The sequence below is a fragment of the Nomascus leucogenys genome, chromosome 7b (assembly GCF_006542625.1).
Source record: "Nomascus leucogenys isolate Asia chromosome 7b, Asia_NLE_v1, whole genome shotgun sequence".
Classification (NCBI taxonomy): Eukaryota; Metazoa; Chordata; class Mammalia; order Primates; family Hylobatidae; genus Nomascus; species Nomascus leucogenys.
In genome coordinates this window covers 17478357-17495291 of record NC_044387.1, presented here as the reverse complement: position 1 = coordinate 17495291, position 16935 = coordinate 17478357, and the positions used below count along the sequence as shown (strand labels likewise).

At 46.3% G+C, this 16935-nt stretch overlaps 1 protein-coding gene across 1 annotated transcript in view; it reads left to right on the top strand.

Annotated features, from left to right (window-relative positions):
• Positions 1 to 972: 972 nt before the first annotated feature.
• The window catches only part of NOCT (nocturnin), a 29189-nt gene continuing 13226 nt past the window's right edge, over positions 973 to 16935 (top strand). Inside the window, exon 1 of the mRNA XM_030815698.1 lies at positions 973 to 1581. Within this exon, the coding sequence (XP_030671558.1) occupies positions 1392 to 1581 (190 nt within the window). The 5' untranslated portion in view covers positions 973 to 1391. The remainder of the gene's footprint in view (positions 1582 to 16935) is intronic.

Genomic DNA, 16935 nt, shown 5'->3' with positions numbered 1-16935 from the left:
ATGGGAAAACCAATAGAATACATTTCTAACTCATGAATCATTCAGGGAAGAATCCAGTCTTGGGTTTTCCCTCCCCCTCATCCCATTTCTATTCCTGATTAGTCATCATTTCCTGCCCAGCCTGTCTGAGATGTTTCTTCCATCCTTTCTTTTCCAGTAACAGTAACCTGGTGCAGGTCTACAGTATCTGTTATCTCAGCTGATTTCCCTTCTGCCTTTTCATGAACCAGAGACATGTGATTTCCAATTAAAGCACAGCCCTGACCATATCTTTGCCCAGCTTACAAAACGTCAACGGCTCGCAGCTATCTACCGAATTAAGCCTACTATAATCCCCTTCCTTCTACACTACAACCTATCCACGCATCTGTCCTCTTACTCCTTAGCTTCCGTCTTACATGACTAAGAGTTGTTTCCCCAAATACACCCTTATTTACTTTTTTCATTTATAACTCACCACCACCGCCTCCAAAGTTTCACGTGGGTAAATTCTAGACCTCCACGTCATAGGCCAACTCAAATGCCAATCCTTCTAATGAACTTTCTGGAGATCCCGGGCCTGTTGTCATCTCTATCGCCAATCTTTGGCATCTTGTGGCAATAATCTCATTCTACCTTGTAGAGCTTTCCGGTCTGACTTCCCTTGCCACCTTCTGCTCCCTTTGCCTAAGTATAACACCTTTGAGGAAAGGGACGCTGTTTTAATCATCGTCGCCTCGCACACAGGCGGTGCTTTATTGTGCTTAATATCGTTTAACGCAACACACCCTGCCGAGGGGGTCGGAGGCGGACGCCTTTTGCTGTATCCACACAGACCCGCGCAGGCACACACGGACGCCGTCTGCCACTCTGACAGACACGTGTCCCCTGGGCCACAGCCCTGGAACTGTCTCGGGATTCCCAGCCTGTGGGCGCTTCCATGCTGGCCACCGGAAGGGGACATTTTTCTTCAGAACCGCTTCAACGGATACCTCTTATTTTAGACCGCCTACGGATTCTACCCTATAAATCAGCCTAAGCCCTGCTTCCTTTTAAAACAGGATTACGCCGGGTCGAGGGAGCCTGGCGTGGTCGCGCAGTGGCCGGGTCCCGCGGATCCCCCTCCAGCTCCCGCTTGGTAGCGCCCGCTTTGTCAGCGCGCAGCGCTTGCCGGACGCCCTGCAGGTCTCGCCAGGTCTCACAGCAGACGGTGCCGACGCAGCGCTCTTGTGCCTCGCTCTCGGGCTCCGCTGCCCGGGATTTCCCCAGGACCTGCGCCGCGCGAGAAGGAGCCTGGGAGCATCCACCCAGACTGCCCGGACAGTCGGTTCGACTCGCTGCCCTCGGCCCCAGCCGGGCTCCGCTCCTCGGGCGCGCGAGGGGCCGCGGTGGTGGTGGCGGCGGCGCCCGGCATGTTTCATAGTCCGCGGCGGCTCTGCTCGGCCCTGCTGCAAAGGGACGCGCCCGGCCTGCGCCGCCTGCCTGCCCCAGGGCTGCGCCGCCCGTTGTCCCCGCCGGCGGCTGCTCCCAGGCTCGCAACCCCCCGGCTGCTGGCGGCGGCCTCGGCGGCCTCGGGCGCCGCGAGGTCGTGTTCCCGAACAGGTGAGTGCACCCCAGTTCCGGGCCGAGAACGCCACGGCCGCTGACGCGCGGCCGCCACCTGGAGACAGCGCGGAATGAATGGGAAGCCCGGGGCTGCCGGTCGTGGTGTCTGGCCTGAAAGTGGGTCCTTTCCCGGAGCAACCTTCTCTGTTCCCTTTTTCCTCTTTCCCTGTTCCCCGACTTGCCTGGGGCTTGCATCAAAGCTCGTAAGAACTGGGAGACTGTATTCAGGTTCCTGCTTGACGCTTAGAGGCCGTCTTTCAGAATTTCTTGCTCTTGACCGTTAAAGTTCCCCCTTCAGAGGCCTCAAGTTACTATGTTGGTTACACGTTTTATTGCACGACTTAACGGAAATTTTTATGGAAAAAAAATCTAAATCATGCTTATTTGCTCATATGGCTTTCATGGTCTAGATATTAAGTTTTTTTTAAGTCGTGATAATAACACATTGATTCATTTTACTTTTTTTTTTTTTTTTTTTTTAAGACGGAGTCTTACTCTGTCACCCAGGCTGGAGTCCAGTGGCACGATGTTGGCTCACCGCAACCTCCGCCTCCCGGGTTCAAGCGATTCTCCTGTCTCAGCCTCCCGAGTAGCTGGGATTACAGGCGCCCGTCACCACGCCTAGCTAACTTTTGTATATTTAGTAGAGACGGGGTTTCACCATTTTGGCCAGGCTGGTCTTGAACTCCTGACCTCGTGATCCACCCGCCTCAGCCTCCCAAAGTGCTGGGATTACAGGCGTGAGCCACCGCGCCCGGCCTATAAAATTTTTAAAAATAGGCCGGGCGCGGTGGCTCACGCCTGTAATCCAGCTCTGTGGGAGGCGGAGGCGGGTAGATCACCTGAGGTCAGGAATTCGTGACCATCTTGGCCAACGGGCTTGGGCGTGGTGGCACTCGCCTGTAATCCCAGCTACTCCGGAGGCTGAGGCAGGAGAATCACTTGAACCCGGGAGGCGGAGGTTGCAGTGAGCCGAGATCGCACCATTGCACTCCAGCCTGGGCGACAAGAGTGAAACTCCGTCTCAAAACAAAATTAATAAAAATTTAAAAATACATATATATATTTTTTTAAAAATGATCATCTGGAATGTGATCGAAGCCAAGACTTTAAACTCTTTTCGCATTGTTGGCGGATGTTTAGGTATTTCCCAATCTAGTATCAAACTCCTGGCCTCAAGTTATCCTCAGACTCTGGAGTAATTGAGATTTGCAGGTGGAAGCCACCATGCCCAACTTAGTCATTTTAAAATTAGGATGTTGAATTGGTTGCTGGAGACTCTGAACTATATTGTTCCTTAGAGTGAACTTGACCGTTAGATTCCCCACCCTCACCCCCAATTTCGTAGGAATGTGGCACATTGTGAAATAACTGCCAGAATGGGTATACTGCCTGATAACTTTTTTCTTGCTGGAAATCTTAAGAACAGCATTGTTAGAGGTTTGAGGTAGGAAAAGTAAAAGAAAACCAGGTGATGTCTTCTGTACCAGCTTATATCTTAAATTCCCTCAAAGCCTCAGAGGCAGGGTTAGTAGGTACCTCCTCATGGGAATACAGTTAGCTTGTGTAAAACAGAGATCGCTGTGTTATCTGAGTAATTACTGTTATCTGAGTAATAATATCAGGTCAGATTGGAATGTTGGGCGTTTGACCCAAGAAAGTGTTTAATGAACTTCTTTGAAGAAATTCCCTGAAACCCCCTAGTTTTACAGATAAGGAAATTGAAGGACTTTATGGTACTTAAACTTTTGTAGGCAGTTACTGTAAAGTCTAGACAATTTTCCTGTTCATGCATTTTTAGCTTCAGCAGCTTGTTGGAAGAAACATGCATGCATTGATTCATTCATTGCTTGTTCTCTCATTCCAGATCTTTACAGAATGTCTCACACAATGTAGGTGCTTTATTATGGGAGGTAAAAACAACATGAGCTTTAGTCAGTCCCTAAGGAGTTTACTGCCCAGTAAGAGATGAGATTTGCACAAAGAAATGGCTGTTTAATGAAATGAAACACCTTTTATTCTCTCGACTTGGAAATGGCACAAGGGTGCAGGAAAGCAGGAAGTCCCTTTTAGGCTTCTAGAAGTGGGTGGCATTTCAGCTGGCTCTTGAAACATGGTTAGGATTGGAAGAGATTACTATAAAGCATTTTGTTTGGAAAAAGCAGGAGTAAATGCAGAAAGTCATGAGACACAGATGAGGAAGGGTGAGAGAAGAGGCACTTTGCAAAAATGGACATTGTTTTCCAAAGAGCCTCAGAACCAGCACTAAGTGCTTTTTAATTTTAATTTTTATTTTTATTTTTATTTTTTGTGGGACAAGGTCTCTCGCACTGTTGCCCAGGCTGGAGTGTAGTGGCGCCACCTCTGCTCACTGCAGCCTCCACCTCCCAGGCTCAAGCAATTCTCCTGTCTTAGCCTCCCAAGTAGCTGTGACTACAGGCACACGCCACTGTGCCGGGCTAATTTTTGTATTTAGTAGAGACGGGATTTCAACATGTTGCCCAGGCTCGTCTCAAACTCCCCAGCTCTGGTGATCCACCTGCCTTGGCCTCCCAAAGTGCTGGAATTACTGGCGTGAGCCACTGCGCCCAGCCTATTAAGTGCTTTTTTAAAATGCAGATTCTTGGATCCTACTGTAGGCCTATTAAGTTTGAGTCATTCATGATGGGCGCTGGATTCCACATAACCAAATGAAATGACAAAAAGAATAACTCTAGATTGTTCTTCTGTGCCCCCAAATTTAGACATCTGGCACCCATATGTGAGAGAGACATTGAAGGGGCCGAAAGCTCCTCTCCACTTCTGAGCCTTGTGGTGGGGAGTAGTTGAGTCCGGACAGCTGTCCACATTTGCTAATCAGTTCCTGCATAACTTATGCCCCTTGGCAATTGGTAGTTATTGGGAAGATAAGTACAGTCCCTTTGGAGTTATCAGATTCCAGGTTGTTAGAATTAAAAGGTGACCTTGGGGATGATCTTGGTGTTGGCTTTCTTTTCTCAAGGATAGCAGCCCCCATAAGAAGTAGCAGTTGCCACAGTTACTGTACTAGATGAAACGCAGTTGGAAGTCATCCGTGGGTTTATAAATGCTATCCTCCACATCCCTCCTCCTCAGAGAATGAAGACTTGGCTGAACTACTGTTCTCTACCATTAGAACATTTGCTTTTTTTCATGGTACAATTTTAAAGGCAAATGCCACCAGCTCATTTGAGAAGGCAGCTTTATTTAATATGTCCTTTATGTGAGTAAACTGCTTATGAGAGAGAAGAAACGGGAAAGTTTGTAATTATCAAGCTGCTATGGAATAAATTGCTTTCCTTGTGGGAAAACTAATGTATGATTTTTCTGTTAGCATTCAATGGCAACAGTTTAAACATGGTGAACTGGGGTTCTTTGGGATTAATAACCATAGCTCCAGATTCACATTCCACACACTTTTAACATTTGTAAATCATTTAACCTTGCTTACTGTCTCAACACTAGACTTTACCTAGAACAAATGAATAAGACGAGTTGATAGCAATTTATCCACAAGCTTTATTGAATAGTACATGTAAAAGGTGACATGACTAATTGCAGCAGGAGTTGAGAAGAAAGAGAAATCAGTGTGGCTGAATTTGTCAAGAAATGCTTTGCTTCGAATAGGTGAAAAAGGAGGGTGCTTTGGAAGGGGACAGGTTGCGGGGTGGTGGGGGCAGGCAGAGAAGACCACACACACAATGCCTGGAAGAAGGTGGCGCATGCAGGAGCTGTGGCAAGCATCTTAGGAAAGGGGGTAGAGGCAGAATCATTTGGGACACTTGTTAAAATGCAGATTTCTGGCCTTTCACCCATCTGCTTGATCAGTTTCCTGTGGAGAAGGCTGGTGGAGTGCATATTTAACAAGTGCCCCAGGGGATTCTGAAAAGATTAGGGAGTGTTTAAGAGCTCTGCCCCTCCTTTCCCCAAAGGTACTTATTCCTGGAAAGCTTGAGAAGCTCTGGAGAGGATTCTGGAAGAGCCTTAAGACCTTTGGCCTGGCCGGGCACAGTGGTTCATGCCTGTAATCCCAGCACTTTGGGAGGCCGAGGCGCGAATCACTTGAACTCAGGCATTCAAGACCAGCCTGGGCAACATGGTGAAACTCTGCCTCTACTAACATTAAAAAAAAATAGCCAAGTGTGGTGGTGCACACCTGTACATCCCAGCTGCTTGGGAAACTGAGGCAGAAGAATCACTTGAACCTGGGAGGCAGAGGTATCAGTGAGCCAAGATTGCGCCATTGCACTCCAGCCTGGGCGACAGAGTAGGAGCAGTACTCTGTCTCAAAAAAAAAAAAAAAAAAAAAAGGATCTTTGAGCTTGGGGCCTAAGGCAATTCAAGAGACCCCTGAGAAAGAATATTGACCCCCAACAAAAGCAGCTTTAAAAAATTGTATATTTTGTCGAGATGGGTTTTGCCATGTTGCCCAGGCTGATCTCGAAATCCTGGGCTCAAGCAATCCTCCCGCCTCAGCCATCCAGAAGTGCTGGGATTACAGGCATGAGCCATCACACCCCGCCAAAAGCAGCTTTTAAGAAAGGGAAGAAATTCCAGGGCCGGGCACAGTGGCTCACGCCTGTAATCCCAGCACTTTGGGAGGCCAAGGCAGGCGGATCACCTTGAGGTCAGGAGTTCGAGACCAGCCTGACCAACATGGAGAAACCCCATCTCTACTAAAAATACAAAATGAGCTGGGCGTGGCAGCACGCGCCTGTAATCCCAGCTACTCTCAAAGAAAAAAAAAAAAAGGGAAGAAATTTGCATATTAAAGTTCAGTGAGAGGAAACTTGAGACTGACATTGTAATGGGAGTGTATCCACGTAGTCGCACAACTTACAGTGAGTAAAATAAGGAGGTTTCTATGATGTTTACTAAAAGAAAAGTGAGGCAATTGTGTTCTGGCTTCTTGGAGTTAGGAAGGGAGATACAGCATCTGTATTTGCTGTCAGGAGTCACTGGTGACTAATTAGAGTTTTTTTGTTTTGTTTTTTTTTAGACAGAGTTTTGCTCTTGTTGCCCAGGCTGGAGTGCAATGGCGCAATCTTGGCTCACTGCCACGTGTGCCTCCCGGGTTCAAGCAATTCTCCTGCCTCAGCCTCCCAAGTAGCTGGGACTACAGACATGCACCACCATGCCCGGCTAATTTTTTTGTATTTAGTAGAGACAGGGTTTCACCATGTTGGTCTCGAACTCCTGACCTCAGGTGATCCACTGCCACCTGTGCCTCCCGGGTTCAAGCAATTCTCCTGCCTCAGCCTCCCAAAGTGCTGGGATTACAGGCGTGAGCCACCACGCCCGGCCACTAATTAGAGTTTATAGGGCTTTGATAGCCACTTAAGTGGTGGTTATATACTTCAGTAAATAATTAGAAATTTGAAGGACAGTGTGCATGGGCATTTAGCCTCATAGTAAACCTGTTTGGACTTCCATGGAAAGCAGCTAAGATACTTTTTATTTATTGTTATTCTTAGAATGGGAGAAAATCAGCCTTCCCACGGAGGGAGTGAGACCTCAAGTGAAAACCTTAGCTGTCCTCTGTCTCTATGTGGCCTCAAAGCAACATTTGAATCATATTAATACTTAGCAAGAATTCAGTGTCAGGGATGTGGGCAACAGTGCCCAGGGGAAAGAAGGCTAAACAAAATTGGTACTATCCAATTTGAATGTCCCTATAACAATTTTTTCTTCTTCCAGTATATAAAAAAATACATGGGTCCCATTCAGATCTTCTGGATTTTAGTATCTCCAAGTGGGGCCTGAGCATCTACTGATTCTGACATACGCCTCGGGTAGACAACAGCCACATACTGACAACACAGGCGGACACCTGTGAGGTGGCTTGTTTTACTAAATGCTTAGAAGCCTATTCCGAGTCTCTCAATGATGTGATTCTCCTGTCCAAAAGTTAGAGACCACTGTTGGATTGTGGAGAGTTGTGCAGAAAGGAAAATATTTATTTTATTTATTGTAGAGACAGGGTCTCACTGTATTGCCCAGGCTGCTCTTGAGCTCTTGGCAAGTCCATGAAAATAAGTGTTTAGAAGTTACGATGCTGCCCGGGTACGGTGGCTCACTCCTGTAATCCCAGCACTTTGGGAGGCCAAGGAGAGGGGGATCACTTGAGGTTAGGAGTTCGAGACCAGCCTGGGCAACATGGCAAAAACCCCATCTTTACTAAAAATGTAAAAATTAGCCGGGTGTTGGTGGGGTGTGCCTGTAATCCCAGCTACTCGGGAGGCTGAGGCAGGAGAATTGCTTGAACCAGGGAGGTGGAGGTTGCAGCTAGCTGAGATCATACCACTGTACTGCAGCCTGGGCAACACAGCAAGACTCCATCTCAAAAAAAAAAGTTATGATGCATCCAAAGTGACAATAAGAATTGTTCTGGAAGGATATCTGGGAAATTCCTTGGTCTTGGTACATCCTCTCCAGCTGTCTTCCTTTCCCTTTTCTATCTTTCTTCCAACTCTGTGGTTCCGGTATTTAAACAGCTCTGTTTGCCGGTCTGCAAATATGCTTGTGACTACAAATATCTTGTCTAGTACAGGGTGCAAAGTAAGTTACACTGCAGATTCTAATAATACCCGGGATATAATACTTTTCTATTTCCTCTTGTGTGTTTTGCTTTTATGGATGCTAACTATCATTGAAGGTCTGCTGAAGGAAAATGTTTATCTTTCAAATCTTGTAGGTCAGATAGACTCACTGAGACTTATTTCTAGAATTAGTTTAATATTTTATTTTTTTGAGTTGGAGTCTTGCTCTGTTGCCCAAGCTGGAGTACAATGGTGCGATGTCAGCTCACTGCAACCTCCGTCCCCCGGGTTCAAGCGATTCTCCTGCCTCAGCCTCTCCAGTAGTTGGGGATTACAGGCCCCTGCCACCACGCCCTGCTAATTTTTTGTATTTTTAGTAGAGATGGGATTTTGCCATGTTGATCAGGCTGGTCTCGAACTCCTGACCTCAGGTGATACACCCGCCTTGGCCTCTCAAAGTGCTGGGATTACAGGTACCACGCCCAGCCTTGCCTCTGAACTTTTAAAGACCATTGTGAGTATTGATTATCTGTTGAGGCTTACAAGATTTCCTTATCTTTGGTATTCAAAAGGTCCATCAGGATAAATGTCTCAGCATCTGATGCGCCCATCCAATCTAAAGACATGCCTTAGCACATTAAAAGTTTGTATCATTTCTCGGGTTATTTTGTCTACTGTATTGTCTCTTGTTCTCATGTTCTTGAACTCCTGTTAGATTGTTGGCCATATGGATCTTTCCTCTGTGTCTATTCATCCTTTTTTTTTTTTTTTAAATTATTTTAGAGACAGAGTCTCCACTTTGTCACCCAGGCTGGAGTGCACTGGTGTGATCATAGCTCACTGTAACCTCCAACTCCTGGGCTCAAGTGATCCTCCCACCTCAGCCTCTGAAGTAGCTGGGACTATAGGTGTGCTCCACCATGCCTACCTAATTTAATTTTTTTGTAGAGACAGGGGTCTCAGCTCAGACTGGTCTCAAACTCCTGGGCTCAAGCAGTCCATCTGCCTCTGCCTCCCAAAGTACTGGATTACAAGCATGAGGCACCTAGCCAGGCCTCCATTCATATTTTAGTGTTTTTATCTCTTCTCTGTTGCATGAGATTTTCTGAAAATTTTTGTTCTGCAGTCATTTTAAATTCCTAGACATTTCTAGTTGTTTAATTGCTCCTGTTTTCATAGAAGCCTGTTTTGTGTCTATAATGTCTCTCGTACTTTAAATATATCGAGATGTGTGTGCTTGTTTCTCCTTTAGGCCTCTTTCCTGGAGAGGAAGGGAGTTTTGCATGCTGTTTTATTTGTTTGTTTGTTTTTTGAGACGGGGTCTCGCTCTGTCACTCAGGCTGGAGTGCTGTGGCGTGATCTCAGCTCACTGCAGCCTCCACCAACCTGGTTCAAGCACTCCTCCCACCTCAGCCCCCCAAGTAGCTGGGACCACAGGCGTGCGCCATCATGCCTGGCCCAATAATACAACAGTTACTGTATTTTTAGGAGAGACAGGTTTTCCCCATGTTGGCCAGGCTGGTCTCGAACTGCTGAGCTCAAGTGATCCGCCCACCCCGGCATCCCAGAATACTGGGATTACAGGTGTGAGCCACCTCGCCCAGCCAGTTTGCATGTTCTGAGTGGGAAGGTAATCTGGAGAGTGGGCAGCCAGGCTTCCTTGTTGAATGCATGAGAGGGAGCAGGCTGGTACAGCCTTTGCCAAAGAAAGGAGGGTTTCCTTCTGTGTTCTTCAGTCCAACCCCTTCCCCGCTTTTTAAAACCATCCTTGAGTTTCAGAGTTAGCTCCTGATCTGGTTTGTTTATCTTTCAGGTCCATTCACCCTTGCAAGCCACTCTAAAGCTATCACCCATTTTCTTTGGGGTATTCTTTGGTTCTATGGAGCAGGCAAAAGCCACCCTTCCCGGCTTTGTCTGTGAGAGAGGGGACACGTGTAACTAGTGCCACCATTCACTTTCATTCTTGAACGAATTGCCCTAACAGTTACCCCCTCAGCTTCTCCTGCCATTTCTATTTCTTGATTCAGCTTGGAGTTTCTTCAAGGTGCTCTTGGGAAAACCACGTTTACCTTTGGTAACTTGTACTGCCCTTTCCTTCACTCTGGTTTCTCTGTTAATTCAAACTTGTTTCTGTCTTCTTGGAATTCCTCCAAAATTTTTGCTCCATTGATGTCATGCATCCCTTCTTGTTTTTCAATGTTATTGATGCATTCTTTAAAAAATTTTAAATAGGCCAGGCGGCGGTGGGCTCACGCCCTGGTAAATCCCCGCCACTTCTTGGGGAGGGCCCAAGGCGGGAGGCAGAATTGGTCTGAGGAGTGTTGGGGGAGCTCTCCTAGACCCAGCCTGGCCAGGCCAGATTAGGTTGGAAACCCCGCATAGTGACCCTGTCTCTACTAAAAATACAAAAATTAGCCGCGCGTGGTGGCGGGTGCCTGTAATCCCAGCAGCGACTCGGGAAGCTGAGGGAGGAGAATTGCTTGAACCCGGGAGGCAGAGGTTTCAGTGAGCCGAGATGGTGCCATTGCACTCCAGCCTAGGCAACAGAGCGAGACTCTGTCTCAAAAAAAAAAAAAAAATTTAAATACAGGTACTTTATTTCTTCAAGATCTTAGGAAGGAGAGAAAATAAATGTATTTTCTACTTTGCTATCTTGGCCTAGAACCAACCTGCCCAATGATATGCAACATATTCTTTTTTGAATATGTGCCTTAGTTATTCAAGCAATGCTCTGGGAATTTGTATATGAAAATTGTTTCCCCTCCTTTTTAAGTGACTAAACATCTTTTATTGGTTTTATGATATATATACAAATGGACTAGTGGTGAGCATAGCTGCCTTCCAAATGGACTATACAATTTTATTTTTTATTTATTTTTTTTAGATGGAGTCTTACTCTGTCACCCAAGCTGGAGTGCAGTGGCACAATCTCTGCTAACTGCAACCTCCACCTCCTGGGTTCAAGTGATTCTCCTGCCTTAGCCTCCCAAGTAGCTGGGATTACAGGCATGCGCTAGCATGCCCAGCTAATTTTGTATTTTTAATAGAGACGGGGTTTCACCATGTTAGGCTGGTCTCGAACTCCTGACCTCCAATGATCCACCCATCCCAGCCTCCCAAAGTGCTGGGATTACAGGCATGAGCCACCGCGCCTGGCCAATTCTTTTAGGGATGGGGGTCTCTTTATATAGCCCAGGCTGAACTCAAACCCCTGGGTTTAAGGGATCTTCCTGCCTCAGCCTCCCGAGTAGCTGAGACTATAGGCATGTGTCACCATGTTTGGTTCATTATTTTAAAATTTTTCATACTTTTTTTTGAGACAGAGTTTCACTCTTGTCACTCAGGTTGGAGTGCAGTGGCATGATCTCGGCTCACTGCAAACTCCACCTGCTGGGTTCAAGTTATTCTCCTGCCTCAGCCTCCCAAGTGTCTGAGATTACAGGTGCCCACCACCACACCCGACTAATTTTTGTGTTTTTAGTAGAGATGGGGTTTTTGCCTTGTTGGCCAGGCTGGTCTTGAATTCCTTACCTCAGGTGATCTGCCTGCCTCAGCCTCCCAAAGTGTTGGAATTACAGATGTGAGCCACCATGCCTGGCCTTTTTTTTTTTTTTTTTTTTGAGACAGGGTCTTCCTCTGTCACCCAGACTGGAGTGCAGTGGCGCAGAGACAGCTCACTGCAGGCTCAACCTCCTGGGCTCACGCAATCCTCCTGCCTCTGCCTCCCAAGTAGCTGGGACCACAGGCCCATGCCACCATGCCTGGCTAAAGGCTCATTTTAATATAATCTAGAGCAGAGGTTGTCAAACTTTTTCCATAAAGAGCCAGCTAGTAAATATTTTAGGCTTTCTGGGCCATATATCTGTCGCAGCTACTCAATTCTGCTGTTGTAGTGTGAAAGCAGCTATAGACAATACGTAAACTTTATTTATGGACTTTTTTCTTTTTTTTTTTTGAGACAGAGTCTGGTTCTGTTGCCCAGGCTGGAGTGCAGTGGCACAATCTCGGCTCACTGCAAGCTCCGCCTCCCGGGTTCACGCCATTCTCCTGCCTCAGCCTCCCGAGTAGCTGGGACCACAGGTGCCCGCCACTAAGCCCGGCTAATTTTTGTATTTTTAGTAGAGACAGAGTTTCACCGTGTTAGCCGGGATGGTCTCGATCTCCTGACCTCATGATCCAGCCTCGGCCTCCCAAAGTGCTGGGATTACAGGCTTGAGCCACCGCGCCCAGCCTATTTATGGACATTAAAATTTGAATTTCATATCATTTTCACATGTCATTAAATATTACTGTTCTTAAGGTTTTTTTTCCCCCCCAACCATTTAAAAATATAAAAGCCTTTCTTAGCTTGCAGGCAGCACAAAGACAGGATGCTGCCAGTTAGCTCATGGGTCACAATTGGTAGATCCCTGATCCAGAGAGGACTCTGTACAGTCAGCAGAAGGCTCCGTATAGTTTCATATTTCCACTCACAACTGTAAAAACACGTCATTTTTCCAAGTGTCCCAGAAATGTTAGTGATGGGGGGGATCACCAGATTTTTAGGTTTTGCTTTTTCACGTTTTTATTGCAGAGGATTGTGCTAGAATAGCCCAGCTTGTGGAAATGATTTGTCAGCCAATAGACAATTGAGCACCAGTCGAACATGTTAAACTAAGCATTTATCATGGAGGGATTTCCTTCTCTTTAGAGAGCTTTTCCATATGAGTGTCCTGGCTGAAGGTATGGCTCAGTCTTGTCTGGATGACGCTTCAGCTTTCTTGTCTGGTCTGTGACTGCCACCTGGCAAAGAGAGGTTGTTTGGATTGTCACGCTTAGTCTAGGTGCTTGTATTTTTAGACACGTTAGGTTGAGAGTTCTGACCTTCACTTGATATCTCTGGTAATGCCAAGCGGGTCGTGACACTGCTTTGTACACTCTGTGCTGTGCCAGTGTGTGTGTGCTGTGATGACAGTGACGTTGACAGATGGAGGAGATGGAACTTGACCTCTTCCTGGCCTGAAGAATGGGCTGCTGTGTGCGCCCGGGGCCAGGCAGGACAGCTGCATCGCAGTTGCCCTGAGGCAGTATCAGCACGGCTGGAGATGCTGATGAGCAGCAGTCTAAGATGCAGGTAACTTTCTCCAGGGCCAGCCCCCTTACTAGTTGTTCAATCTAGAGAAAGCTGTGCAGATACCCACTTCACCAGATTTGGGACAGAATAATGAAAATACATGGAAGCAGTCTGGCACATCATCTCGAATGTTAATAATAGCCTTCTCTTTTTGTTTTGTTTTGTTTTGTTTTGTTTTTTGAGACGGAGTCTTGCTCTGTCGCCCAGGCTGGAGTGCAGTGGCGTGATCTGGGCCCACTGCAACCTCCTCCCAGGTTCAAGCAGTTCTCCTGTCTCAGCCTCCCGAGTAGCTGACATTACAGGCACCCACCACGATGCCCAGCTGATTTTTGTATTTTTAATAGAGACGTGGTTTCACCATGTTGGTCAGGCTGGTCTCAAACTCCTGACCTCAAGTGATCCACCCACCTTGGCCTCCCAAAGTGCTGGGATTACAGGCGTGAGCCACCATGCCCAGCTGAATAATAGCCTTCTCTTTATGCCTAGGGAAAAAAGTGAGTTTTACAGAATGAAACAGAATAGCTAACATTTAGCTAATCACTTAGGATGTGCCAAGTACCTCTAGTTTAACTCAGTTAATCCTTACAGTAACCAAATAAAATAGGTTATACTCTTCTATATGAAGAAGATAATGAAGAAGCAGAGAGGTAAATAAGTTATTCAGGATCCTATTAGTAAAAAGTGGAGCCAGGATTTGAATTCAGGCAGCCTAACTTGAGTCCTTGCTTTAAGACTTCCTTGCCTCTGCGGAACCACGGGCCAAACTTCCTGGAGAGAGCTGAGGCTTTAGCTATAAGGCTCAGTACTCGAGGCAGGCCTGTCATACTCAGTCAGTGGCACTCAATAACAGACTTGGAGACTGGTCGGTCACTAACTAAAATATTTGACTCCTGCCAGAAAGTAATATCTTCTTAACTTGGCACTTAGTTTATTTTTATTTTTATTTTAAATTTAATATAAGAGATGGGGTCTCACTACATTGCCCAGGCGGGTCTTGAGTTCCTGGGCTCAAGCGATCCTTCTGCCTAAATTGGCACTTAGAATCCAGTCTCTAGGATCTGGAAATTCATGTCATACAAGCCCACATCATGCAAAATTTGAAGGTGGCTGCATTCATTTGCCAGGTGGACCTTCAAGGGACGTGCCACATTGTTTGAGTTTTGATTTTCTAGCTGATGGGTGCACACCACAGTTTCACAAAAATTTAGAAAGATAGAGTTACTTTTTTTTCTTTTTCTTTTCTTTCTTTTTTTTTTTTTTTTTTTTTTTTTTTTTTTTTGAGACAGTCTTCCTCTGTCACCTAGGCTGGAGTGCAGTGGTGCAATCTCGGCTCACTGCAACCTCTGCCTCCCAGGTTCAAGCGATTCTCATGCCTAAGCCTCCTGGGTAGCTGGGATTACAGGCACCTGCCACCACGCCCAGCTAATTTTTTTGTATTTTTAGTAGAGACAGGGTTGTTGGCCAGGCTGGTCTACTGACCTCAGGTGATCCACCTGCCTTGCCCTCTCAAAGTGCTGAGACTACAGGCGTGAGCCACCACGCCTGGCCTAGAGTTACGTTTAATGATGACTTAGGACCTCATTTACACTTCTGAACCTTAGTGTTCTTATCTATAAAGTGGTGTAAATAATGGCCAACGGGTTCTTGAGCAGGTAACTGGTTACAGCAAGTAAAAATGCTTGGTATACCATAAAATGCTCCACCAATAAAAGGTGGTCCTCCATCAATGTTTGACAGAATTTCTTGGTACTTTGCTGTCACTTGCCATCTTCTATTAACATTGTTTAAAGCACTGGGCTGGATCCCGGGGGAAACGGTAAATAAGGGAAACGGTCCCTGCCCTTGGGAGGCTTAAAGTCTCATGAGTAAAGGACAGAGATTGTAGTTGAAATATCCAAGGGTACCCTAAGTAGGAAAAATGGGCCAGGTATAAGAAAAGGGGAGCCATTTGTTGAGCCATAGAGCTAAGCTTGGTTGCTATGAATCTTTATTGATTCCTTCAGTATGTATTAAATAAATATATTGTATATCCAACATCCAGGCTGCTTTATGTTGGTGGTTATCTTGTGTGAATTCTTGTTTGTATTGAAGATGGCCAGGTATTCTGGAACCTACTCTAAGAAGGCTAATGAAAATCAGATGCTAAATTAGCTTAGTTTTTGTGTGGTGTTCAACATGCATGGCCAGTAGATGGCAGCATTGGATTGTTGTTTCAGGGATGCCTTCCTGTGCTGTTGATGGCTTAGTTTTTGTGTGTTGTGTGTGCTTCAAGGTTTCCTCGGGTGGAGGTTGATCAGCTTCCATAGCTTCCCAGGTACGTACTCAAGATAATCCTGGCTTTTGCTTGGTTTTTAATCAGCGTTTTTGCCAGCCCTTCGTTTCAAGATACTAAACGCAGACTGTGAGAGAAGTAATTAGACGCTGAATGGTTTGGGCAAAGCCTAGAACAGGCAACTGCTGGGCAGCTAGAGGAAGGAACCCTGTGTGGAGCTGTGGAGAGCGGTCGGCCCTGAGTGATTCCTTTTTTTTTTTTTTTTTTTGAGATGGCATCTCGCTCTGTCACCCAGGCTGGAGTGCAGTGGCGCGATCTCAGCTTATGGCAAGCTCTGCCTCTGGGGTTCACGCCATTCTCCTGCCTCAGCCTCCTGAGTAGCTGGGACTATAGGCACCCACCACCATGCCCGGCTAATTTTTGTATTTTTAATAGAGATGGGGTTTCACCATGTTGGCCAGGATGGTCTCAATCTCCTGACCTCGTGATCCACCTGTCTTGGCCTCTCAAAGTGCTGGGATTACAGACTTGAGCCACCACGCCCGGCCGGCCCTGAGTGATTCCTTAGTGCTATTAGGAGTGCTTGGAACGGTGGGCCCAGTCAGTTTGGGTCTCGACTGTTAGGGTTGTCATCCAGCATTCTAATTATTGATGTGAGGGTGTTTCCTTGCAGCCCAACCGTTTTCCTTATGGTCAGCATTCTTAGGAACTTAAATTGTGATCTGCCCAGATTGCTTTAGAAGTGTGTAGTAATTGGTAGTATTAAGGGTGTACCTATATTCAAATATATTTGTGATTAGCCCACTTGTGGGTTTTGTTTTGTTTTGTTTTGTTTTAGAGGGAGTCTCGCTCTTGTCGCCCAGGCTTGAGTGCAGTGGCATGATCTCAGCTCACTGCAACCTCTGCCTTCCAGGTTCAAGCAATTCTCCTGCCTCAGCCTCCCAAGTAGCTGGGAGTACAGGTGCCCGCCACCACACCCGGCTAATTTTTGTATTTTTAGTAGAGATAGGGTTTCACCATGTTGGTCAGGCTCGTCTCGAACTCCTGACTTCAGGTGATCCACCCACCTTGGCCTCCCAAAGTGCTAGGATTACAGGCGTGAGCTACCACGCCCAGCGTCCCACTTGTGTTTTTTAGGAAAGTAAAGGTATTACCAAATGGGAGTTTACATACTGCTACTGTATTTCAGAAATCTAAATAATCTGAATTCTCTGGCAGTTCTTTAAAGACTGTTTAGAAGAAGAGTTATATTCTTATACAGTAAAATAGCAGTGAGGTTTTAATAATAATGGTACAAGGAATTAAGACATCCAATTCTAAATGTATGTAAAAATGTGCTTATAGAATTAGTCAGTGGCAGGGGATGGGGTGATGTTGCTAAATGGACACTAGGCAGAAGAGATAAAGCT